This window comes from Anolis sagrei, chromosome X, assembly GCF_037176765.1.
Source record: "Anolis sagrei isolate rAnoSag1 chromosome X, rAnoSag1.mat, whole genome shotgun sequence".
NCBI classification, from domain to species: Eukaryota; Metazoa; Chordata; class Lepidosauria; order Squamata; family Dactyloidae; genus Anolis; species Anolis sagrei.
In genome coordinates, this window is record NC_090034.1 from 9,363,248 (window position 1) to 9,389,731 (window position 26,484).

Consider the following 26,484-nt stretch of genomic DNA (forward strand, 5'->3'; position numbering starts at 1 on the left):
AGAAAAAAAAAAGTTCTTCTGGTGGGCCATCCAGTCCAATCCCATTCTTCCAAGAAGCAGGAAAATCACATTCAAAGCACCTCCAACAGATGGGCATCCAGCCTCTGTTTCAAAGCCTCCAAAGAAGGAGCCTCTACCACACTCCAGGGCAGAGTGTTCCACAGCTGAGCAGCTTCTCACAGCTTGTTGTCCTTTCAGGCTGAGAGAATGTGATTAGCCTAAGTCACCCAGTGGATTTCCACATAATTATAGAATCATTGAGTTGGAAGAGACCTCCCCGAGTCCCTTCGGGGAGATGAAGGTGAGGTAGAAAAAAAATAAAGTTCTGGTGGGCCATCCAGTCCAATCCCATTCTGCCAAGAAGTAGGAAAATCACATTCAAAGCACCCCCGACAGATGGCCATCCAGCCTCTGTTTAAAAGCCTCCAAAGAAAGAGGCTCCACTACACTCCAGGGCAGAGTTTCACTGCTGAACAGCACTCAAAGCTTCTGTTTTCCTTTTGGGCTGAGAGAATGTGATTAGCCTAAGTCACCCAGTGGATTTCCACAGAATCATAGAATCATTGAGTTGGAAGAGACCTCACCAAGTCCCTTTGGGGAGATAGAGGCGAGGTAGAAAAAAATTAAAGTTCTTCTGGTGGGCCATCCAGTCCAATCCCATTCTGCCAAGAAGCAGGAAAATCGCATTCAAAGCACCCCTGACAGATGGCCATCCAGCCTCTGTTTAAAAACCTCCAAAGAAGAAGCCTCCACCACACTCCAGGGCTGTGTTCCACTGCTGAACAGCTCTCACAGCTTCTGTTGTCCTTTCAGGCTAAGAAAATGTGACTACCCTAAGTCACCCAGTGGATTTCCACAGAATCATGGTTACGCTCTGGTTACATCCCGTTTAGACTACTGCAACGCTCTCTACGTGGGGTTGCCTTTGAAGATGGCCCGGAAGCTCCAACTGGTCCAACGTGCAGCAGCCATGATACTAACAGGAGTGGGACGCAGGGAGCATACAACCCCCCCCCCTGCTGTACCAGCTCCACTGGCTGCCGATCTGCTACCGGGCTCAATTCAAGGTGCTGGCATTGGCCTATAAAGCCCTAAATGGTTCCGGCCCAAGATACCTAACTAACCGCCTCTTGGCCTATGAGCCCACGAGTACTTTGAGATCTTCCGGGGAGGCTCTGCTCTCGATCCCGCCTGCTTCACAGGCACGGCTGGCGGGGACGAGAGATAGGGCCTTCTCAGTGGTGGCTTCCTCGGCTGTGGAACACCCTTCCCGTGGACATCAGACTAGCTCCCTCCCTGATGATATTCCGCAGGAAATTAAAGACCTGGCTGTTTAAGAAGGCGTTTGAACAAGAAGTGCAATGATTGGTAATTGACCATAGGAATGGAACAACGGAAAATGATAATGGATTGTGGCTTTGACGATGAGACGACACGGAATGGCTTTTGTAGTAATGATGTTTTTGATGAGGATGTTTTTGATAACGATGAATTGTGGATTATTTTATACTGTATCTTGTATTTTGCACCTTGTTTTTTCTATGTTGTACACCGCAGTGAGTTGCCCCTGGGCTGAGAACTCCGGTATATAAGCAAAGTAAATAAATAAATCAAATAAATAAATCATAGAATTATTGAGTTGGAAGAGACTGGTGGGCCATCCAGTCCAATCCCATTCTGCCAAGAAGCAGGAAAATCACATTCAAAGCACCCCCAACAGATGGCCACCCAGCCTCTGTTTCAAAGCCTCCAAAGAAGGAGCCTCCACCACACTCCAGGGCAGAGAGTTCCACTGCTGAACAGCTCTCATAGTTAAGAAGTTCTTCCTCATGTTCAGGTGGAATCTCCTTTCTTTCCCATAGTTTGAAGCCATTGCTCCATTGCATCCCAGTCTCCAGGGCAGCAGAAAACAAGCTTACCCCTCTTCCCTATGACTTCCCCTCACATCTTGATCCATGGCCCTCATCATATCTCCTCTCAGCCTTCTCTTCTGCAGGCTAAACAGGCCCAGCTCTTTAAGTTGCTCCTCATAGGGCTTGTTCTCCAGACCCTTGATCATTTTAGTCATCTTCCTCTGAACACATTCCAGCTTAGTCAACATCTCTCTTCAATTGTGGTGCCCAGAATTGGACACAGTGTGATGCCAGGTGTGGTCTGACCAAGGTAGAATAGAGGATTAGCATGACTTCCCAGGATCTAGACACTGGGATGCGTCGTCCCCCATTTTTGTCTTTGCATTTCATTTTTTCTGCCTAAGCGGAGTCTCTTGCATTTGTCCCTGTCGAATTTCATTTTGTTAGTTTTGGCCAATCATCTCTCTAATCTGTTCAGATCATTTTGAATTCAGTAGTTCACGTTTTAGATCTCTTACAATGCAACTCACCATATAGTCAGTTTTTGAAAATAATGTGGAATTATCCATCAGAAAATGTGTTCTTAAATTAATCTTAAATTGAACAAGACATCACAGTTTGCACGTGGTACTATTGTTATAAATCTATATTTCATTTTTTTCCAGTTGTGCTTTATTTTTTATATGGGATGTAACTAAACTACCTGAGGAATATGAGCAAGACCCAATGTGAAATGGCCTCTCTTTTCTCTTTAGAGTCTTTGTGGATGCCTCTCTTTTATCAATGGTTCCTCTGTTCCTGGGTGCCTGCTTTTTTCTCTTATGCATGTGTCTTAGGAGGCTAACCCTCAAGAAAAAGCAGATATGAATCTTGGTGCAGAGGCAACTTGTGGGAGAGTTTCCCTCCAAGCTAAAATGTTCTCAGAAGGCCTTTGAATGCTGCATTCCTAGGCCCTTCAGAGTCTGCTTTTCAGGATAATTTCAATTTCAATTACAGCTGCTCAGGAAAACCCTTGGAGGGATTTGAAGCAATCCCTACAGCTGAAATTCTTGTTCATATTTTCAACCATCACGCTTTTGGAAAAGGTTCTTCATAATTAATTGGGTGCAGAATCTTCAGTGATGTTGTCTATATCCGTGGCATTGTTTGAGCCACATCAGACCTTCGCTGTGCAGTTTTTCTTCAACTCAGTCTCAGAACAAAACAAAATAAGAGTAAAGAGAATATGCAATTGAATGTGTGCAGACTGGTCTTTGCTCCTGAGTGTAAACACCCTGTTACCACCTAAACTGGAACATGGATGCCAGGGTAGGTGGGTAGTGAAAGGCATGGCTTAGTTAAAACCTAGGGATTGTATAGTATGTACTGTGATTCAAATATCTGGCTTCTCCTAAAGTTACAGTTAGTAAAACTTGTTCAGTTCCCTAGAAGCTTGCTTAATCCAACTTTGATGACACACTGGGGCTCCTTCCACACAGCTGTATAAAATCCACATCAAACTGGATTATATGGCAGTGTAAACAACAAATATGGTAATGTTCCATCTTCCAGGAGCATAGTTTGCATTACCTTTTAGTTGCATGAGGTAGTGTTCTTTTGCATTTCCCCAGGGTTGCTACAGACCCAGCAGCACCTGGAAGTTAAACAGTATCAGAGTCTGCAAAGCCAGCCAGCAGGCCCCTTTTGCAGCTATTGGTTTAGAAAGGTATCTCTTTGAGTCTAGGGACCGCCTTTTTTCCTTGGTTGAGATCTCCATTTTGAAAATCTCTTCCTTCCGTAGAGAAAGAAAGCTTCAGATGTGCTGTTGGCCAGGCAGGTATTCTGAGAAAACCATTATAAGAACTATGGTTGTTCGAACAGGCATTCGATTAGGCAGTGTAATTGATTACAGGAACACAGAATAATGGATGATGAGATTGGATTCTGATTCTATTGACGAGACGCGAATGATTTGTCATATTGATGTTTAATTGTTGTTATGCTATTGTTTTTAAATGTTCCAATGGTTTTGTAATGTGCCCATTGAAATTGCTGCTGTTAACCGCTTTGAGTCCCATGCCATTTTTTAATCTATCGCACATTCCTAGTAGTTACGTTCCCGTGATATGATTATAACACCGAGAAGGAAATTCTAGGATTTCTGAGTATCATTTTTGTTCTTCTAGATTAAAGATTGAGGAACTGGAAGCTGAAAGAAGGCGGTTAGAAGAGGAGAACCGGTCTCTGGAGATGAAGCTGGAACAGATAACCTTCCAGGTAAGCGTTTGGAAATCTTAATCCATCTTGAGAAGTATGCCCTCCTAGCATGCTTACGAATATGGGCTGGAACAGTGGTGTCCTGTGTTTGTGGCCTTTCACCCCTACAAACAGGAGTGCACGAAGGTAATTCCACCAGGTTCTGTTGGCTTTTTCATAATAATGTCACGGCAGACATTTTTTTTTAATGAAATGGAAGATATCTTTTACTCTTTACCATTAAGCTATTTTCAGCTGCTTGAGTACATGGATATTATTATGGTTGGGAGACTTTGATCTAAGCATCAGATTGTAGATTTTGCCCTGAATCTTAGTTTCACTAAGAGTAGACCTATTGAATTCACAGGTTTTGTGTTAAGTATTGACTTTCACTTTAGGAGTTAATTCAGTGTGACTAGTTCGTGTGTGTGTGTCAGGAGCTACTTGAGAAACTGCAAGTTGCTTCTGGTGTGAGAGAATTGGTCGTCTGCAAGGACGTTACCTAGGGGATGCCCAAATGTTTGATGTTTTACCACCCATGTGAGAGGCTTCTCTCATGTCCCCACATGGGGAGGTGGAGCTGACAGAGGGAGCTCAACCCACTCTCCCTAGATTCAAACTGCAGACGTGTTGGTCAGCAATCCTGCCGGCACAAGAGTTTAACCCATTGCGCGACCAAGGGCTCATGTGTCTAGTTAATTTCGTGGGATTCCAACTTTTGTTGGGACTACCAAATGAATTAAGGCCTAAAAATTAATTTTTGTGATTTTTCCTCAAATAGAGTTCTGATTCTCCTCCTAGAATCTCCACTTGTCCTACTAGACTAGTGGTTCCCAATCTGTTTTTCACCATGGACCACTTGACCAGGTTTTACTTTGACCAGGGACCACTTTACCAGGTACCACTTTGACCAGGGACCACTCTCCAACATTAATACCAAAAGGGTTACGAATCACTTTTTAGTCAAATTTATATTCGGTTTGGTTATTTGGGGTTCTGATTCAGGAAATTGCATTGGATAGACCACATCAGCTCTAGTTTCTGAAACAGAACATATGCCATCCAGTAATCGCCATATGCTCGGCCACAGAAAACCATATTGAATAATCTAGAGCTGATGTGGTCTATCCGATGCAATTTTCTGAATCAGCATCCCAAATAACCTCAGGAACAGGTCTAAAAACAGAGACACCAAGGCTCCCCCATTTCTTGTAGCCACATGGAGCGTTTCTTCTCAGGGAGGAAGGAGGAGGGGAGTACCTCGGTACTATAAGAGGGTTTCGTGAGTTCAGTTGTTCTCGGTGCAATTGTGTAGTAACAGTGAGGCTGGGGACCATATTTTAGTTGGGTTGTTGTAGGTTTTTTCGGGCTGTATGGCCATGTTCTAGAGGCATTCTCTCCTGCATCTATGGCAAGCATCCTCAGAGGTAGTGACGTTTTGCCTGCATCTATTGCAAGCATCCTCACTACCTCTGAGGATGCTTGCCATAGATGCAGGCGAAACGTCAGGAGAGAATGCCTCTAGAACATGGCGATATAGCCCAAAAAACCTACAACAACCCAGTGATTCTGGCCATGAAAGCCTTCGACAATACATACTTTAGTTCTTGCAGACCACCGGTGGTCCACAGACCACAGATTGGGAACCACTGTTCTAGACCTATGTAAGTCCCGAGAAAGGGATTTGGTTGTGCTTAATCAGAGCGTTACGATGAAGCCAACTATTTGACACACATTCAGATGCCATAAGTAATACAGTGGTGCTGTGGGCTGCTTTACAGGAAATACAGATTGAGTGTCTGTAATTCTGAAATAATCCAAAATCCGAAATTGTCCAAATGGGTGGCTGAGGTAGTGACACCTTTGCTCTCTGATCATTCAGTGAGCACAAACTTTGTTTCATATATGAAATCACTAAAAGTCTTATATGTAAAAATATCATCAGGCTGTATGAGATGTATATGAACTTTGCGTTAGGCTTGGGTTTTGGTGGATTTTTTTTTTTGCACAAACTTTTTTTTCCACAGAAAATTTCCAGAATGTGAAAAATCTGAGCTAAGCCTTTTATAATTGTGCGTAATGGGAAGCAATCACTTTGAAAGTTATTCTTTCATGCAAGAGCAAAATAAGTGGATTTATATCCCTTCTTGTCTCCACTCAGAGGCCCGTTTCCCATACTTGTGTAGATAATTCACACAAGTCCCATGACTAGGAAGTCATCATAAACACCTGTGAGAATGAGTTGTATTGGCAATAATGAGTACAACTTTTTATTGCTTCCAACCTGCTGTAATATATGCGGTAGCTCAAAGAATGATTATATTTTCTCTGCATCCTGTCTCCTTACTAGCTGTGATTCATTCTTTCTTTTCTCTCTCTCTTTTTCTCTCTTTCACATCCCGACATTGTTTCCAAGGCATTTGCGTGTTAAAAAGTATGTTCGCAAAGAGGAATGGTCTGATGTTGCTGTATTGATTATTATCTTTGTCTTTTTTATTTTTATTATGTCTGAATGAGAAATGGATGAATTTTTCTAAATATGGGTAGTTTTCCTCCTAATGGGTTTGAACTTGGAGTGCTGACGCTTGCTTTTTTGGAACTGCCTGTACATAACTCCTGCTCTCCATTCACAAATTTCTAAATTGTATGGGTTTATGTATCATGTCTGATGGACACAGAATTGAGCCGGTCTCAGGTTTTGAATACCTAGGAGTACTCCTCCATTGCACTAACAGCAGAAATGCCCACGCAGAGTATACAGCAGAGACAGCGCAAATGAGCTTGCCTGCCATCTTAAGAAAGCCCTGGCCATTGACCTGTGGAGTCCTGCAAGGTTCCCTTCTTTCCCGCATGTTCTTTAATATCTACATGAATCCACTGGGTGAGGTCATCCAGAGCTTTGGAGTTGGGTGCCATCTCTACGCAGATGACACACAGCTCTACTACTCTTTTTCACCTAATTCTAGGGAAGCTCCTTGGATCATAAACCAGAGTCTGGCAGCTGTAATGGATTGGATGAGGTCCAACAAGCTGAGGCTTAATCCAGACAAGACAGAGATCCTCCTGGTCATTCACAAGGCTGATTGGGGTATAGGGTGGCAATCTGTGCTCAGTGAGGTCACACTCCCCCGAGGAAACAAGTCCACAGTCTGGAGGTTCTCCTGGATTCTTCACTGATGCATGAGACTCAGGTGTCAGTGATGGCCAGGAGGGCTTTTGCACAGTTAAAGCTTGCGCACCAGCTGTGATCATTCCTCGAGTAGCCTGACTTGGCCACGTGGTCCATGCCTTAGTTACATCCAGAATTGACTACTGCAATGCACTCTACATGGGGCTGCCTTTGAATATGACTCAGAAACTGCAGAGAGGAAGCCAGATTATTAACTGGAGTGAGCTTTAGGGAGCATACCACCCCCTTTTAAAGCAGCTCCACTGGCTCTTGATAAGATTCCAGGCCCAATTCAAAGTGCAGGTGATTACCTATAAAGCCCTATATTCTTTGGGTCTAACCTATCTTCGAGACCGCATCTCCTTTTACAAACAGGCACAGGCATAAGATCTGCTGGAGACGCCCTTCTCTTGGTTCCACCACCCTCTCAAGCATGGTTAGTGGGGATGAGAGAGAGAGGGCCTTCTCGGTGGTGGCGCCCTAGCTCTGGAGTACTCTCACTATGGAAATTAGATTAGCCCCCTCTCTTCAGGCCTTCCAGAGGAGTCTGAAAACATGGTTCTTCAGACAGGCCTTTGATTCTAAGTAATCCATGGCCAATGTGATGAATCATTGATAGTACTGGCCCACACTTTGATTGATTATTATGATAGATGGCTGGCTGGCAGGTTCCATTGTGTTTTAGGAATTTTATAATTTTCAATTTTTTAAAAATGTATTAATGAGATTTTTATGCGCTGTTGATTATACTTATGTCATTGTATTTATACTTATGTATTGTTGTCTGCATGTGGCACTTGGAGTGCTTCTGTGAGCTGCCCCGAGTCCCTTTGGAGGTGATGATGATGATGATGATGATACCTCAAGGTGGGAGGAGGCTACTTAATGCTGGTGGCACTTAAACTTTTTGAAGCTAAACCAATTGCACAAATGCTGTATGGAGCCCAGCTTGACCCCTTTTCAAATTATGCCCCACCAGAGCATGTTCAATCCAAATTCCTAAGATCAGCTCTACAGGCTCCCAGATGTGTCTCTAACACCACCCTGTAATTGGAGACAGGCTTAGTGAAAGTGGAGGGGAGAGTATGGACATCCGTTCTCAACTATTGGTTACGCCTATCTTTCTCCCTACATGGTCTTGCCACTCTAACCATGACCAGTCCACATGGATGTAAACAGTGGCAACAAAGATCGCAACACTAGGTTTCTCCCAAGGACAATTATTAAGCATGAAATGGTACCAAGCCAAGGATCTCATCAAGCAACGGATCCTGGACATAGAGTGCCGATCGGACTTTACTGCTCCCCAGCCTTTATTGTTAGTGAAGCGAATAGATACCTCACTGCCTCCATGGCATACTTAACAGACCTGGAGGTGCCCAAACATTGAAAAGCTTTTACCCTGGCAAGATGCCATGACCTCCTATTGGCTGTATTGGAGGACAGGTATCCGAAGACCCCCTTCAAGAAGAGATTGTGCCATGTGAGTCCAGACACACAGAAACAACTGAATATGTGCATGTTATACAAAGACATCAGAAATAATCTCGTTACACCATGGCTTCTTAAATACCCAGGGAGTACCGGAAAATTTTATACCACCCTGCTGGTCTTGGACTCAAGCACTACAATAATTTACAGTTTTGCTAGGTTCTGCGCTGCAGCACTTCAAATTCGACAGATGATGATCGACCTTACAGGGCAGCACCCTGACAAGAGCATGGCTGGAGCAACCTGTCGTGAAGTGCTGCTGAGCTTGTAATGTTCCCCTCCCTCTCCCTCTAGTGCTTTCCTAGTGTTTTCCTCCTCCTAGGCTTTCCCCTTGGTCCCATACCTGCTATATTAACTGTGTCTTTAAACAGTGTCGTTTCTATTTAAAAAAATCTATTTTCTAATCTTTTTTATGACTGCCTCTCTAGGGAGCTGTGTTTCCCCATCCCAGGGCGTTTGTGCCCCACTCTGTGCTGGTCAAGGATTGTAATAAAGTCTCGTTGTTGGTGCTCTGAATGCCTCGCCATAATAGTAGAAATAATATTTCCATTGTGAAAAGTACTTTACCACACTGAACTGCTTTATGCTCTTGGAAGGCCCATGAGATAGGTCACTTACATTCCCATTTTGCAGGTGGGGAACTGAGTCTGAGAAGACAAATGACTTTCTCTCAATCATGGCTGAGCTGGAGCTTGAACCCTGCTCTCCAAGGTCTAAGTACAACCTCTCTGTCTGCAGAACTGCATGGACCCTCACTCCTCATGTTGATCATGTTGCTAAATGACTAAATCTGTTGTATATGTCAACCTGCTGTATCTTTGGTCTTCCCTTACACTCTTGAAATGTGACCAATGAGGAGACCTACCAAGATAGTTTTCTAGCTATTGTGTGCACTAATCAATGTTTGTGTAACTCACTTGATTGTTGCTTAAAGATGTAGATATATTTTAAGAGGGAGCACCTAATTGTGGATAGCAAAATAAAGATGACTGTGAGCTTATTGTGAAATGACAACAATACAATTGGGTCCTTGTGTTTTTTTTCTGTCTTGAAAATGGAAAATCACCAGGTTTGGAGCATTCACCCAAGGTAGCAGAGGTGACAGCAAATTGGATACCATATTTCATTGCATAATATTCAAAATTTTATTCTTTTTTATCAAAAAAAGAGTTGCGACTATTATGCGATGTAAAATATCTGCCTTTGATTCTCCAGTTTCTGGGTTTAAAAATAAAACATTAAGTGCCTCACCTCCGAGACAGGAGGAGGAGAAGGTCTGATTTAGTCTCAAACTAACAGCTCCATTTCTCTTTGTTTGCTTTTAACTTCCTTGCCTCAGAGGAAGAAGGAAGGTTAGATGAAGAAGAGAAGATTTGAGTTACAGAGATCTCTATTTAAGGTTTTAAAAACATCCTTGCCTTCAGAGAAAGAAGGAGGGGAAATCACCCCCAGATAGCTCTGCAACCGTTATGTGAGGAACACAAAAATACCAATTGTCCCACCCAAATAATGGGGGAACGACTATTATGCAATGAATTCTGGTAGTTTTATATATATCACAGAACTATAACATGATTGATTGGATTACAAAATCTGGAGAAAGGGCAAAGAAGGGAAGATTCAAGTTACAGAGTTCTCTATTTAAGGTTTTTAAAAACTGTCTTGCCTTCAGAGAAAGGAAGGGAAATCACTCCGAAATGGCTCTGCAACCATTATATGAAGAACACAAAAATACCAATTGTCCCACCCAAAGAATGGGAGTGCAACTATTATGCAATGAATTATGATATTTTTATATATCACAGAACTGTAACATGATTTATTAGATTACAAAATCTGGAGAAAGGATTTAGACGGGAAGATTCAAGTTATAGAGTTCTCCATTTAAGGTTTTTAAAAACTGTCTTGCCTTCAGAGAAAGGAAGGGAAATCACCCCGAAATGGCTCTGCAACCATTATATGAAGAACACAAAATACCAACTGTCCCAACCAAAGAATGAGGGTACGACTATTATGCAATGAATTATGATAGTTTTATATATCACAGAACTGTAACATGATTGATTGGATTGCAACGTCTGAAGAAAGGGTGAAGGAGGGAAGATTTGAGTTTCAGAGATCTCTCTTTAAGGTTTTTTTTAAAAAAACTGCTTTGTGTTCAGAGAAAGAAGGAGGGGAAATCACCCCCAAATGGCTCTGCAACCATTATGTGAAGAACACACAAATACCATTATGTGAAGAACACACAAATACTTCTCAAAACAGAATAGGGTTAGCATTTTGTTTTGGAACACAGTCAGTTCTCTTCCTAAGTAGAGAAAGAGTTACTGTGCCTCTTCCCTTTTGCCAAAGAAAAATGGGGGTGCGACTATTATGCAATGAAATATGGTAGTTTTATATGCCACAGAACTAAAGATTGATTGATTGGATGACACTGACAATTTTCCTACTTTCCCTTAGTCTTTACTTGCACCCCACTGTATCAAATATCAGGTGTTATAAAGTCATCATAACTTTCTGAAAGTGTGGCCCTTGCCAGAGATCAGGATGGGGAGGTTACACGTCTCAAAACAGAAGAGGGTTAGCATTTTGTTTTGGAACACAATCAAAAAGAGAAAGAGTTACTGTGCCTCCTCCTCCCTTTTCCACCATAGCACCTGCTTTTTAAGGATTTCCTGTTTGAAGATCGCAAATGAGGGAACCTGAACATCTTTGCATTAAATCAAACCTTGTCTTACTCAAAGGAATATTGTGTAATCACTGTTTCTCTGTGTTCTCTCAGATGTGCCAAGCACCGCATTGTTAGGGTGCTCCATTCTTTTCATTTTCTCCCCCTTTCCCTCCTGCAAATTGTTTATTGGTGGAGATAGCAGGTGATTTTTAAATGCCAGGTTTGAAATCATCTAGATTCCAGGCAGGCCATTGATTTTTCTCTTGACACCTGTTAGAAGCTGATCAAATTTCCCTTTTATTACCAATTCCTAAAGATTGGGATGAGGAACGGGGGCGGCAGCAGTGACAGCTTTGATAAAACGGGGCGTCTGGAGCGACGGAGCGCTTTTAACCAAGCAGCATTTAGCATGAAGCTTGTCACCGGGTTCTCCTTTAATTGGGCTGCTGTTGTCAGGAGGAGATGAAAGGATTGGGCTTGGTGTTTCGATGCCCCAGTCTCCCAGGAGCACTTACAGCGGGTTTGGTTCCACAGAAGGTTACTGCTTGCTCATTTCATATCTCAGGCAACGTCCCCGTGCGAGGATAGCTGTCGGTTCATAGCTCTGGGGCAGCGTAGCCTAGGCCTCAGTAAATCTCTGCTTTTTCAATGGAGATTTGGAAGATCTGAAATTGGTTACCAGCTCTGAGTCTAGCCCAGTATTTCTCAACCTTCCTAATGCCGCAACCCCTTAATACAGTTTTTCATGTTGTGGTGACCCCCAACCATAATGTTATTTTCATTGCTACTTCACCACTGTAATTTTGCGACTGTTGTGAATCGTAATGTCAACATCTGATATGCAGGATGTATTTTCATTCACTGAACCAAATTTGGCACAAATACCCAGTATACTCAAATGTGAACACTGGTGGAGTTTGGGGGAAATAGACCTTGTCATTTAGGAGTTGTAGTTGCTGGGATTTATAGTTCATCTGCAATCAAAGAGCATTCTGAACTCCAGCAACAATGGAATTGAACCAAACTTGGCACACACAACTCCTGTGACCAAAAGGGTTTAGTAGGCATTGACCTTGATTTTGGAGTTGTAGTTCGCCTACATCCAGAGAGCACTGTGGACTCAGGCAAGGATAGATCTGGACCATAATGACAGATCTGATAGATCTGGACCAAACTTGGCACAAATACTTAATATGCCCAAATGCGAACACTAGTTGGGGGGATAGATTTTGTAATTTGGGAGTTGTAGTTGCTGGGATTTATAGATTTTGTAATTTGAGAGTTGTAGTTGCTGGGATCTATAGTATTTTAATGTATTTATGTATTAATGTATTATGAGGTTGTGATGTTTTATACTATTGTCTATGATTCTCCTGTTGTGAACCGGCCTGAGTCCCTCGTCAGAGGTCGAGAAGACCGGGTTATAAAAGCTCTAAATAAATAAAAATAAATAAATACAATCAAAGAGCATTCTGAAGCATGTATAAATATGTGAGAGGAAGCCACAGGGAGGAGAAGGGAGCAAGCTTGTTTTCTGCTTCCTTGGAGACTAGGACACAAAACAATGGCTTCAAACTACAAGAGAGGAGATTCCATCTGAACACGAGGAAGAACTTCCTGACTGTGAGAGCTGTTCAGCAGTGGAACTCTCTGTCCCGGAGTGTGGTGGAGGCTCCTTCTTTGGAAGCTTTTAAACAGAGGCTGGATGGCCATCTGTCAGGGGTGATTTGAATGCAGTATCCCTGCTTCTTGGCAGAATGGGGTTGGACTGGATGGCCCATGAGGTCTCTTCCAACTCTTTGATTCTATGATTCTATTCTATGATTCCTCTGCAGTTGTTTATCTTTCTCTAGCTTCAAGTTGGCAACTCCCTTGAAGTTCTCATCAGAACATAGCTAGATCTCAAGTTCTCAAGTTCACATAATCACAGCCTCAACTCTAAACATTTCAGCACAGTATTTTCCATTCTCAATAGCATCCATATTTGCAATACAAAGAAGCACATTTAAAATGCATACATAACTCAATAAATCCTGAAAACCTGGCACACAGAACTCCTGTGACCAAAAGAAAATCCTGGAAGGGTTTAGTGGGCATTGACCTTGAATTTTGGAGTTGTAGTTCACCGACATCCAGAGAGCATTGTGGACTCAAACGAGGATAGATCTGGACCAAACTTGGCACAAATACTTAATATGCCCAAATGTGAACATCAGTGGGGGGATAGATTTTGTCATTTGGGAGTTGTATTTGCTGGGATTTATAGTTCACCTACAATCAAAGCGCATTCTGAACTCCACCAACAATGGAATTGAACCAGTCTTGGCACACAGAACTCCCATAACTAACATAAAATACTGGAAGGGTTTGGTGGGCATTGACCTTGAGTTTTGGAGTTGTAGTTCACCTACATCCAGAGAGCACTGTGGACTCAAACAATGGTAGATTTGGACCAAACTTGGCACAAATACTTAATATGCCCAAATGTGAACACTGGTGGAGTGTGGGGGAAATAGACATTTGTGTGTTGTAGTTGCTGGGATGTATAGTTCGCTTATAATCAAAGAGCATTCTGAACCCCACCAACAATAGAATTGGGCCACACTTCCCACACAGAACCTCCCTCCAGCATTGCACGCTCTTCCTTGCCAGCACATGCGCACCATGCTGCCATTCACCGAGTATACCTGCTCTCCCCTCTCCACTTGGATTCTCAGAAACAGCCCTTTCCTTGGCTATGGGGCCGGCCAATCACAGCAGAGGACGTCTTTTGGTGGTGGGATTCGCTGTCTGTTTCCAAAAAGGAAGAGAAGGACAGGTGGAGAGATCTTCAGCCTTTTCTGCCAAAGGGGTTCCTAAGACCATCAGAAATACATGTTTTCTGGTGGTCTTTGGCAACCTCTCTGAAGCCTCCTTGCGACCCCCCAGGGGTCCCAACCCCCAGGTTGAGAAGCGCTGATCTAGCCTCTGAGATCTGCCAGTGGCAGGAATTATTCAGTCCAATTATTCTGCTTCCATTTACTAATTAACCCATCCTTTTATGCTCTTCCAAGGAAAGGGAATAGGAGACTATGAGGCTGTTTTCTTTTTTTAACAATCTTTCAAGCATCGGGCTGCACTGGGAACCCAGAATTGCCAAAATGGGAGATACGATTTTGATAATGCTGTCATTCTGTGTAGGTGGCCCATAAAATCCATTAGTTGGGTCATCACATTTGTCAAGTGCCGTTTGCTGGTGCGGTCGTGACTGAGGCAGATTGCTTGGGAAGCAGTTGGCACTGCTAATTCAAAGAGCATTAGGGGCTGCTCTTTAATAACTGCTTCAGTTTGACATTGGTAAGTGCCATGCTTCAAAATTGGTTTTCTCCTCTGTAAAAAAAAGGAATGACCCAGGAAGGCTGTTGTTTGCCATTTAATTTAAGGCAAGGATTGTCCTCTTCACAGCGAGGATTAGTTGGATGGTGAAAGCAGTTGGCTGGCATATTATGCCTCATGTGGCATCACGGAACATACTTATGAAATGTGAGATATGGCACAGCAATGCACAGGTTGTTCGACATAATAGCAGTCTTGTCAAAGTAGTTTACAGCTATGGCTGTATAACCGAAATAGCAAAGCAAATTGGGCTGATTTGGAACAATTTGTCCATGCATCAGATCAGAATAGATACATCCAGTTCAGGTTTGGTGCAGAATAGCACATTCTGCAATGCTTTTCACGAGTCTGGAGATATGGACAGTAAAAATACGTGTGAAAAACAATGATTCTCCAACATGACCATATCGAATTATGCGATGTTGAGTGGGAGTGGGGATGGCATAGTGCTTATGGGGTGGGATTGTTTGTGGCCACAGAAGTTGCATGTATTTATTTATTTATTCATTTATCGTGTCATCAGCAACCAGACATTTGTATTCCATTTTTAACAAAAACAAACAAACAAACAGAGAAAACACAAAGTTTGCAAGCTTGGTGGTTGATTAAGTGTCCTTTGACCAGTATCTGGCCACTTGGAGTGCCTCTGGTGTTGCCGCAAGGAGGTCCTCCATTGTGCATGTGCTGCATTGCAGCAGGTGGACTGTAGTTTGCTCTTCTTCACACTCGCATGTTGTGGATTCCACTTTGTAGCCCCATTTCTTAAGGTTGGCTCTGCATCTCGTGGTGCCAGAGCGCAGTCTATTCAGTCCCTTCCAAGTCGCCCAGTTTTCTGTGTGCCCAGGGGGGAGTCTCTCATTGGGTATCAGCCATTGATTGAGGTTCTGGGTTTGAGCCTGCCACTTTTGGACTCTCGCTTGCTGAGGTGTTCCAGCAAGTGTCTCTGTAGATCTTAGAAAACTATTTCTTGATTTAAGTCATTGATGTGCTGGCTGATACCCAAACAAGGGATGAGCTGGAGATGTCACTGACTTGGTCCTTTCACTATTGGCTGCTACTTCCCGGCGGATGTTAGGTGGTGCGATACCGGCTAGACAGTATAATTTCTCCAGTGGTGTAGGGCGCAGACACCCCGTGATAATGTGGCATGTCTCATTAAGAGCTACATCCACTATTTTAGCGAGGTGAGATGTGTTCCACACCGGGCATGCATACTCAGCAGCAGAGTAGCATAGCACAAGGGCAGATGTCTTCACTGTGTCTGGTTGTGATCCCCAGGTTGTGCCAGCCAGCTTTCGTATGATATTGTTTCTAGTGCCCACTTTTTGCTTGATGTTCAGGCAGTACTTCTTGTAGGTCAGAGCACGGTCCAGAGTGACTCCCAGGTATTTGGGAGTGCTGCAATGCTCCAGTGGGGTTGCATTATTATTACCTCATATCATGTTTGCATTCTCTGTTAATTGAAATCATGAAGGAACAATGTTGGGTTCATTTGTCTGAAACCAGGCTATGTTGAGTCTCTCTTTAGGCTTCTACTCTTTCTCCAAATTGTTTATGAATTGTTTCTTGAATGACATGTGCAAGAGAAGAAGTAGACAACAATCCAGATTCACTGAGTAGCTGTGAGTTTTCCAGGCTCTATGGCCATGTTCCAGAAGCATTCTCTCCTGACATTTCTCCCACATCTATGGCAGGCATCCTCAGAGGTTGTGACGTCTGTTGGAAACTAGGCAAGTGGGGTTTATACATCTGTGGAATGATGTCCAGGGTGGGAGAAAGAACTCTTGTCTGCTTGAGGCAAGTGTGAATGTTGCCATTGGCCAGCTTGATTAGCATTGAATGGCCTTGCAGCATCAAAGCCTGGCTGCTTCCTGCTTGGGAGAATCCTTTGTTGGGAGGTGTTAGCTGTCCCTGATTCTTTCCTGTCGGGAATTCCAGCCATTATTTATTTATTTATTTATTTCGGTTGCTTCTACCCCGCCCTTCTCACCCCGGGGGGAGGGGGGGGGGACTCAGGGTGGCTTACAAAAGTGAGGCACAATTCGATGCCCGCATCACATAACAGCAAAAGACAATAACATCATTTAACAACAGCAATTCTAACAATAACCACAATTACCATAAAGACAATAATTATTATGGGTAAAAACAACCATAAAACCAATAAAAGCAATAAAAATCCATACAAACCTCCTTGACGGTCAGCGTTTCACAATCTCATAGTTAAATTCCAATTCCACAACTGTCAGTCCTTTTAGTCCTATCCATCTGGTTTCCATATCTAATTGTCAGGTTGCCGAAAGGCCTGGTCCCACAACCACGTCTTTATCTTCCTCCTGAAGGTGAGGAGGGATGTTGACGCCCTGATTTCCCCCGGGAGTGAGTTCCACAAGTGAGGGGCCACCACCGAGAAGGCCCTGCTCCTCATCCCCACCAGCCTCGGTGGAGTCTAGAGCAGGGAATCCCCGGATGATCTCAAATTCCGGGGTGGGACGTAGAGGGAGATAAGTTCGGACAGATACACTGGACCGGAACCGTAAAGGGTTTTGTAGGTCAAAACCAGCACCTTGAATTGTGCTCGGAATTGAGCTCGGAATTGAATGATTCTGGCCATGAAAGCCTTTGACAATCCAGATTCACTCTTGAAAAATCTTTGGCTACCTGTAGGTTGCCTAAAAACATTCCAGTATTAAGTGAAGTAGTGACTACTTTAATACAACAGTTTGTACGTTTATCTCAGCAGCGTAAGTGGATCAGCGGTGATGGTGGAATGCATGTCAGCCACTCCATCGTCTAGCTCCCTTAACTTTGTTAGGATTGAGAGTCTTCTAAAACGGAGGCATGACACTGCTTCAGTGAAGCAACTTATTTCTCTAACGTTGGTGTTATGTTCTACAAGAAGACTCTTACGCACCCTTATTTAACATTACTTTTGAGTCGATCACATATTTGGGTCTGTACAGATAAGGAATGGCGAGAAGACTCAGTCTGTGCCTTCAGGGCTCGCAATCTCATTTGCTCCAGAGGAACCTAATTTGAGATCCAAATGAAATAAAGGCTGAATTCCCCTGAGATGTGCCAGCAGGCATCATCACAGACACATATTTCTTTGCGGGCACTGAGGAGCCCTTCCGTGTACTAAACATCTATTTAATTCTCACATCACCTATGGCTTTAGTGCCACATGCTGCTACGAATCTATGCAGCCACTTGGCATTCTAAAAATATCACAGATGGAAGGGAGTCGAATTTTCATTGCTTCAGAAAGGCATTTTGGAAAAGATTGTATTAATCTCAGGTTGAGACGGTTGAGTGTTGCATGCTCCCATTGGCTGATGTTTCTCACAAATACCGGTGTGCAGGTACAACTGTACCAGGAGCTCCAATTTTGTTTGCTTTGCATTGAATGTTTGTTGTAGTCCTGAGTTTCAGGGACTCTGCAGATAGGTGGCTTCTTTTGGCTGCAATCATAGGGCAAGCCACCTGTCAATTATAGTTAGATTCCCTGGTTCCACCCCCTTTTTGGGTTTTAGAGGGAATAGGAGCCATTTTGGGTTCAGTCTACACAGAGAAGCCTTTCACGCAGGACATAATACCAAGAACTCCTGCAGAAAGCTTCGTGTTCTACGGCTTGGCCGGGAGATATACAGCTTTACAGCTTGGCCAGGGAGAAAGGTCCCATAGCTTGGCCGAGGATTATACAGACTTACAGCTCCTTTGCTGAGAGACTTCAGCCAGCCATCACGGAAACCTGAGTTCTTTTTCCCCTGGAAGTCTACAAAGCTCTGCTTGGTAAGGGTCACTCACAGAAGCCAGAAGTAGTTGGTACTAGGTGCAGGGGCTCCACGCCAACAGAGGCAAGTACAGACTGCCCAGATTAGAAGTTAAGGATTTCCCCATTAGTTACAGTTATGAAGATAGTGCCTGTTCCCTGTGGACAAGACTGAGAGAGAGCCAATAGACTGTTAAGAAAGCCTTAAAGTACCTGTTTTTTTTCATTAATAAAGAACTTTGTTGAACCTTTAAGCAATCTAAAGACTCTGTTTTAAGGAAATCCAAAGGCCTTTAATCTGAGGCAGCCCCGGCGTCCCTTTGGGCACACAGAATTTATGTCCTGTCTGCAGTTTTATGCACAGGCCCAGCGTGCGACAGCACAACCGGTGTAGCCACTTGGGTGCAGAATGGGCGAAACCACTAGGCAGGTTACAAATTTGGGTGCATTAAAAATCAGAAAATATCCTCAATATCAGAGGCAACGTGCCTCTCCGTTTCTGAGATCCATATGATTCAGTGGTGGTGATTAGACATGGGCCCGGTATTTGTCTAATTTGTTTCATTCGGATTTTCGTTTCATACTGTCCATTCGAATGGCACGAAATGAAAATACAATTTTTGTATTGAAGGAGGGTTGAAACGAAAGAGGAAGTTGCATGGTTACCATTGCTTTGTTTGGTTTTTGGGCCGCGTGGCTTCGTTCACGCTGCCTTCTTCATGCCTCTGAGGAAGAGAAGGAGGTGTTTGGGCATATCAGAGCCCAAGAAAACAGTGATGTCACCAGGTTATATATGGGGAGACTGCCCCATCTGTGGTATCTTAAGCCACCCCCCCCCTTTAACCTTAGGTGTCTTCTGCAGATCCAGAGGATAACATCTCAGAGTCAGTGGTATCTTAAGCCCTGCCTTTAACCTCAGGTCTCCTCTGTAGATTGAGAGGAAGGGAAAGAGGGAATGTTTTGAAGGAGATTTTATTTATAGAAAGTAAAAAAATCCCTAAAAATCTGGGGATGACCCAAATGTAATAATAATAATAATAATAATAATAATAATAATAATAATAATAATCCTTTATTTGTACCCCGCTACCATCTCCCGAAGGATTCGGTGCGGCTTACACGAGGCCGAGCCCAAAATACAACAATAAAACAACAACAATAATACGGCAAAATAAAACAAAAAAACAAGCAATAACATTAACAACACGCAATGACGCAGTTAAAAACAATGGCCGGGCCAAATGTAATAATTAAAATTAAAATTAAAAAGTGCTGAGCATGAAAGGGGGTGTTTGGAAGGGGGTGGGCATGCAGATATCCTAGATCTCTGAATAAAGTGCGTTGGAACATAATGCTAGGAGTTTCCTTATTCTGGAAAGGCACACTGGAACATCCATGTTTTCAAGCTCCTCCTAAAGATTGCTAGTGACGGGGCCTGCCTGATGTCCTTAGGGAGAGAGTTCCAGTGTCGAGGGGCCACTACCGAGAAAGCCCTATCCCTCGTCCCCACCAATCACGCTTGCGATGCCGGTGGGATCGTAAGCAGGGCCTCTCCAAGGATCGTGTGGGTTCGTACACTGAAATGCGGTCACGGAGTTAGGCGGGTCTGCAGATGCAGACTGTGGCCAGGAAATCAGAAGACACTTACTTCTTGGGAGGAGAGCAATGTCCAATCTCAATAAAATAGTAAAGAGCAGAGACATCACAGTGGCAACAAAGATCCACCTAGTCAAAGCCATGGTATTCCCTGTAGTAACCTACGGATGTGAGAGCTGGACCTTAGGGAAGGCTGAGCGAAAGAAGATCGATGCTTTTGAGCTGTGGTGTTGGAGGAAAGTGCTGAGAGTGCCTTGGACTGCGAGAAGATCCAACCAGTCCATCCTCCAGGAAAGAAAGCCCGACTGCTCACTGGAGGGAAGGATACTAGAGACAAAGTACTTTGGCCACATCATGAGGAGACAGCAAAGCCTAGAGAAGACAATAATGCTGGGGAAAGTGGAAGGCAAAAGGAAGAGGGGCCGACCAAGGGCAAGATGGATGGATGGCATCCTTGAAGTGACTGGACTGACCTTGAAGGAGCTGGGGGTGGTGACGGCCGACAGGGAGCTCTGGCGTGGGCTGGTCCATGAGGTCATGAAGAGTCGGAGACGACTGAACGAATGAACAACAACAGGTAAGCACCTGCACCTTAAATTGGCACCGGAAAATGAATGGCATCCAGTGGAGCTCCTTAAACAGGAGGGTTGACCTCTCCCTGTAAGGAGCACCAGTTAACAGCCTGGCCACCGCCCGTTGGACCAGTTGGAATTTCCAGGCTGTTTTCAAGGGCAGCCCCACGTAGAGTGCATTACAGTAATCCAATCTGGAAGTGACTAAACTTGGTGGACTAAGAGTGGTCGATATGTCCACCGTGTGTGGTGGTTTTCACCCTTCTAGACCTAACACCGAGGGGAAGGGGAGCCAGTGAAGGCCACCCATGTTGGTCAATGGTCCAATTTTTTTTTGTTCATTTGGACAGAAGAATGAAACAGCTCATTTGGAAAGGCCCTGTTTTCGGAAGCAGCGCTCGAAAACGAAAACGGTGCCATAAGCCACAAGTTTGTCTGATGTCAGAAAGACCCTGTGAGAAGTCCTTGCAACCCCATGAGAAGTCCTTGAAACCCAGGTGCCAAAGGCATGATCTCATGGCTTCTTGTTCGAGCCTCAGCTTAAATTAAGTGATGATTTCGTGGTGTCTCCAGAGCAGACAACATTGCCATAGAATCAAGTTCCTGTTTCAGCTCTCATGCTCATGAGTCTAGTCTCTTGTGATTACCTATGTTCCCGTAAGTGTTTTGCCTTGGAAAAGCTTGTTTTCATGCTTATGAATTTATGCCTATGATCTTGAGTTCCTGGATTTTTTTCTTGTTTTCTTTTTCATCCTCCATTCTTAGTGTTTGGATTATCCGATGCTGACTTTCTCTTCTCAGGTAGTTCCAGTTGCCTTGCAGTTTGTTCACTAATGTGGTCTAGAGTGCAATTACATGCCCACTCAGATTTACACCATGAGTCATTTGAACACTGCATAATTTTATTCTTCCCTCTGTAGAATTGTTAAGTCATGCAGATCCAGCCATAATTCAAGACACCTCAAGGGTGTTTCATGCAAAGGGTGAGGAATGCTATGGGCTTTTAGATGTTGTTGAACTACAAATTGGTCTGTGTTAGCCAGCCTATGATAAGGAATGTCTGATGGTCAGAGGAACATCTGGGTCCCTGTTTGGGGAGGAAAAAGGACGTGAGCAGGATTCTAGACTAAGCCATCTTTTCTGCTAGGGAGACACATCACACAGATTGGACAAGTGTATTTGGCTTCTCCTCTTTTCATTGCCGCACTGTTTGGGTTGTAGCAGTTTGTTTGGAAATGTATTCTTCCTCCTGCGTTTTATTTTGCATGAGCAACACACTAAATAGAAGACATGAACGGAGTATAATGAAACTATTACAGAATTAAAAGCAATGCATTGACAAATGTTTAGTTCCCTGGGCTCCTTTTCAGGATAATAATTGGTTTTGGAGTTCACAGCTGTAATGGAAAGGAAGCCCATGTATGCTGTAGTTTATCTCAATGCTGGATGTGCTGGAGACACAATGCAGTAGAATGTTCCCTGTCTGAGCTCTGATGGAATTAATGGGAGCTCTGAAACTGTGCAATTCTACAAAGATAGCTGGAGTTTGTCTGACTGAATGGCACGTTTGTATCAATCTAATCTGTTATTTTTAGAAGACAACTGTTTTGAAAACCTGTGTAGATCACACAGCCAAAAACCCCCCAAAACCAAACCATAGTTTAGTGTTATAACCATGTGCCTTGGGTCATGCATTCCTTACATTGTTGTACAATAATTAGATATTTTGGATCTTGTCTTAGCAACAAAAGCTAGTTTCAGCTTTTTGACTGAACGGAGTAATTTATGATTTGCATATGCAAGGATGAACATAAATTTATGATTTTGAGATCAAACTGTGGTCTATGAACAAATTATGATTTTCTGAGTACATCCAAATAGGAAACTTGGATTTTGTGGCACTTTAGCTTTGAGAACACCTTTTAACCCAGCACTACACAAGAATCCAGGTGTATCTAACTACAGCAGTTTATTTACAAAAGTATTTAAATAGGCAATTCCCAAAAAGCAGTAGAAGAAATGTTATAAAATAACACTTGAACAGGAAAGATTACTTTTAATGTATATCTGTTATTGTGACGATTTTATGCTTATATTGTTTGGTTAATTTTATGTTTATGTTGTATGTATTGATGACATTACTTGGAAACCACTCTGAGTCCCCTTGGTATATAAAGAGTGTGGTATATAAATATAGTGTGGTATATAAATAACATTTTCTTGTTGTAGTCCATATATGCAAAGTTCAGTAGTCCAAAAAGGCAAGGAATCCAGGAAATCAAGTTCATAGGCATGAAAACAGAAGCTTTTCCAAGGCAAAACTTTTACAGGAACATAGGTAATCACAAGAGACTAAACTCAAGAGCATGAGAGCTGAAACAGGAACTTGATTCTATGGCAATGTTGTCTGCTCTGGAGACACCAAGAAATCATCACTTAATTTAAGCTGAGGCTCGAACAAGAAGCCATGAGATCATGCCTTTGGCACCTGGGTTTCAAGGACTTCTCACAGGGTCTTTCTGACTGCCTTATTAATCTGTTCTTCACTCCCTCTGTGTGAAAGCCTAATCTGATATCACAGGAAAATTCCCCATCTGCTGAAAGCTGATTCCCAAGAGAAATGGAATCTCAAACATTCTTCTATCTCATCTGTAACTGCCGGCACTCCTCTTTGATCTAAGGCCTGCAATTCAGCCTGTGTTTCAGCCTGATCACACACAGGCCATCTGTCAGGGGTGATTTGAATGCAATATTCCTGCTTCTTGGCAGGGGGTTGGACTGGATGGTCCATGGGGTCTCTTCCAACTCTTTGATTCTATGATTCTATGATTCTAGGCTCAGTGGGAAAACCATCATCCCCCTTGTCCTCTAAGGATGCCCCAGCAGCTTGCTGTTGAGCCCCAACAGACTAATAAATTAAGTGCAGGAATAGTTTCAGATCCCTGTTCAGATGTAGAAACCCACTGGATACCTCTGGGCAAGTCACCCTCTTTCAGCCGGAGAGAAAGGCAGTGGCAAATCTCTTCTGCATAAATCTTGTCAAGAAAACCCTTGGATAGTTGGAGTTGACTTGAAGGAACATGATGACAACTCCAGTTGAGTGGTCAGTTCAAAGTTACTCTCATCTGTTGCTTCTCTGTGATGGGAACTTGGTAAGCAGCAAGGCACCTAATGTAGGGAAATATCTTGGTTAAGGCACAATAGAATTCAATGAGCCAATACAAATTACACAGAAGTTGGGCACCAGTATCAGGATCCTACACCTACTTGTTTTGAATCTGTTGCTAAGGGAGCACATCTATCTCCAAGTTTTGCTTGACTATAGCTCCTGTTATTACTCATTATTGGTTAGGCCCCAGTTCAGTAACATCTAGATTGCTGTATGAGCTTGCTAATGCAATCTTTCTCAGTGCCACTAATGCATTATTCCCTAAACTCTGGTATTCCAAGAGTTTTGGCCTTCAGCTCCCAGCATCCCTGATCATTGTCTAAGACAGGTGAGGCTTCTGAGAGCTAAAGTTCTAAACATTTGTAGGACTAGAGCAGTGGTTCTCAACCTGTGGGTCCCCAGGTGTTTTGGCCTACAACTCCCAGAAATCCCAGTCAATTTACCAGCTGTTAGGATTTCTGGGAGTTGAAGGCCAAAACATCTGGGGACCCACAGGTTGAGAACCACTGGACTAGAGTTTGGGAATCATTAAATTAATGCATACTTGGTGAAGTTTTAAAACAGAATATGCAAACTATGTCAGTGAAATTAGATACGCTTGCATTTGAATGTAGGACCTCCTCTCTTCAACAGAAGGCTTGACCACTACTTCATGTTTCCTCCAGCTACTTCTGGCACTACTAAACTCCTGCTCTGGGTGTTAACGGGTTTTACATCTGGACTGACAACTTGTGGATACAAGGAGAGGGCTGTGATTGGTGTTGCAGCTTCTAGTCTTACACTGTGAACACTTTGGGTTTTGTTTCCGTTCTGCTTTGCTTTAAACCTGATATTAGCAAGTGATGAAACTGAGATAATGATGATCATGTGCAGCAGCCTGGATAGCACCTGACATCAGTTCCTTCTCTCCACCGGTGTTGGGACAGCTCCAATTATGGCTGGAGGCGCCATTCTCCTCCGCAGCTGCCCTCCTCTGCCACCCCCGTGGCTTCTGACAACTCGCTGCAGGCGGCATTGATTTCCCTTCATTTTTCTAAAAGTCTGCAGCTTGGATATTACTCACCGTTCGGATCCTTACTGCTAATAAAAACCTCAGGTTATAGAAAGAGAAGAGAAGCTGGGAATTGCTGGGTGATGACACCCCTGTGTACCTTAAATTTTAAATAGTTTTGGGAGCATATTCACCTGGGTTGGATGAGAAATAGGGGTTAGCAGGGCTTTAGCTGGAGTGAGTGGGTGGGGGTGATTCTATCATTTGGGAGTTGTAGTTTCTGGGATTTATAGTTCACCTACAATCAAAGAGCATTCCGAACTCCACCAGTGATGGAATTGAACCAAACTTGACACAAAGAACTCCCATGACCAACAGAAAATACTGTGTTTTCTGGTGGTCTTTGGTGACCCCTCTGACACCCTCTTGCGACCCCCACAAGGGTCCCGACCTCCAGGTTGAGAAATGCTGATGTAATGTGAGTAGATCAATAGGTACCACCTTGGCGGGGAGGTAAAAGGGCGTCCCATGCAGACATGCCAGCAACACAATCTGGTTAAAAGTTTCCTTCTTTGGAAGCTTTCATCAGAGGCTGGATGGCCATCTGTCAGGGGTGATTTGAATGCAATATTCCTGCTTCTTGGCAGAATGGGGTTGGACTGGATAGCCGATGAGGTCTCTTCCAACTCTTTGATTCTTTGATTCTATGATTCTATGATTCTAAGTCTATGGACAACAGGCTCCTCGGCAACAGAAAACATTGGGAGAATTTGGTGAACATTGACCTCGAGTTTGGGAGCTGTAGTTCACCTATATGCAGAGAGCACTGTGGACTCAAGCTATGATAGATCTGGGCCAAACTTGGCAGAAATATTCAATATGCTTAAATGTGAATACTGATGAAGTTTGGAGGAAATAATCTTGACATTTGGTAGTTGTCATTGCTGGGATTTATAGTTCACCTGCAATCAAAGACAATTCTGAACTCCACCAACGATAGAATTGGGCCAAACTTCCCACATAGAACCCCCATGACCAACAGACAATACTGGCTTTTCTGATGGTCTTTGATAACCCTCTGACACCCCCTCGCGACCCCCAGGTTGAGAAACACTGGTGTATGAGAAGCAAAAATTAAATGAGTTCCTCCAGAACTGTAAGCACTATCTCAAGCAAATTTTGACAATATATTCACACTGTCATTACTTGCATTCATAGCTGATATAGTGGACGCAACCAAGTTGGTCCACACATAACTGGCAGGCAAAGCCTAATGCCTGGGGATGGGAGGATTTGAAGGCCCTCATGAAGGAGACCAGACATGGTGGGGCAGTTGACAGGGGTGGAGCTGCAGGCTACTTAAGGCTGCCCTACCCCCCCTACTGTGCTCTTTGCTTCAGCATAATGTAGGAGGCGGAATTAGGCCTTTCCCTCTTTGCTCCTCCCCTCCCCTTTTCCAGATACTCTGCTTCCCTTGAAATAAGGCATACCCATAAAATAAGACATAGCAGGATTTCTAAGCATTTGTGCCATGTAAGCCATGTAAAAAAAAATAAGACATATTGATAGGCGTGGCTATAGCGTGTACAA

At 43.5% G+C, this 26,484-nt stretch overlaps 1 protein-coding gene across 2 annotated transcripts in view; it reads left to right on the forward strand.

Annotated features, from left to right (window-relative positions):
• LOC137097978 (mitotic spindle assembly checkpoint protein MAD1-like) overlaps positions 1-26,484 on the forward strand; it is a 796,577-nt gene that overhangs the window by 369,208 nt on the left and 400,885 nt on the right. For both annotated transcript variants that reach the window (XM_067473504.1, XM_067473503.1), the window contains one exon: positions 4,019-4,109. In XM_067473504.1, the coding sequence (XP_067329605.1) occupies positions 4,019-4,109 (91 nt within the window). The remainder of the gene's footprint in view (positions 1-4,018; positions 4,110-26,484) is intronic.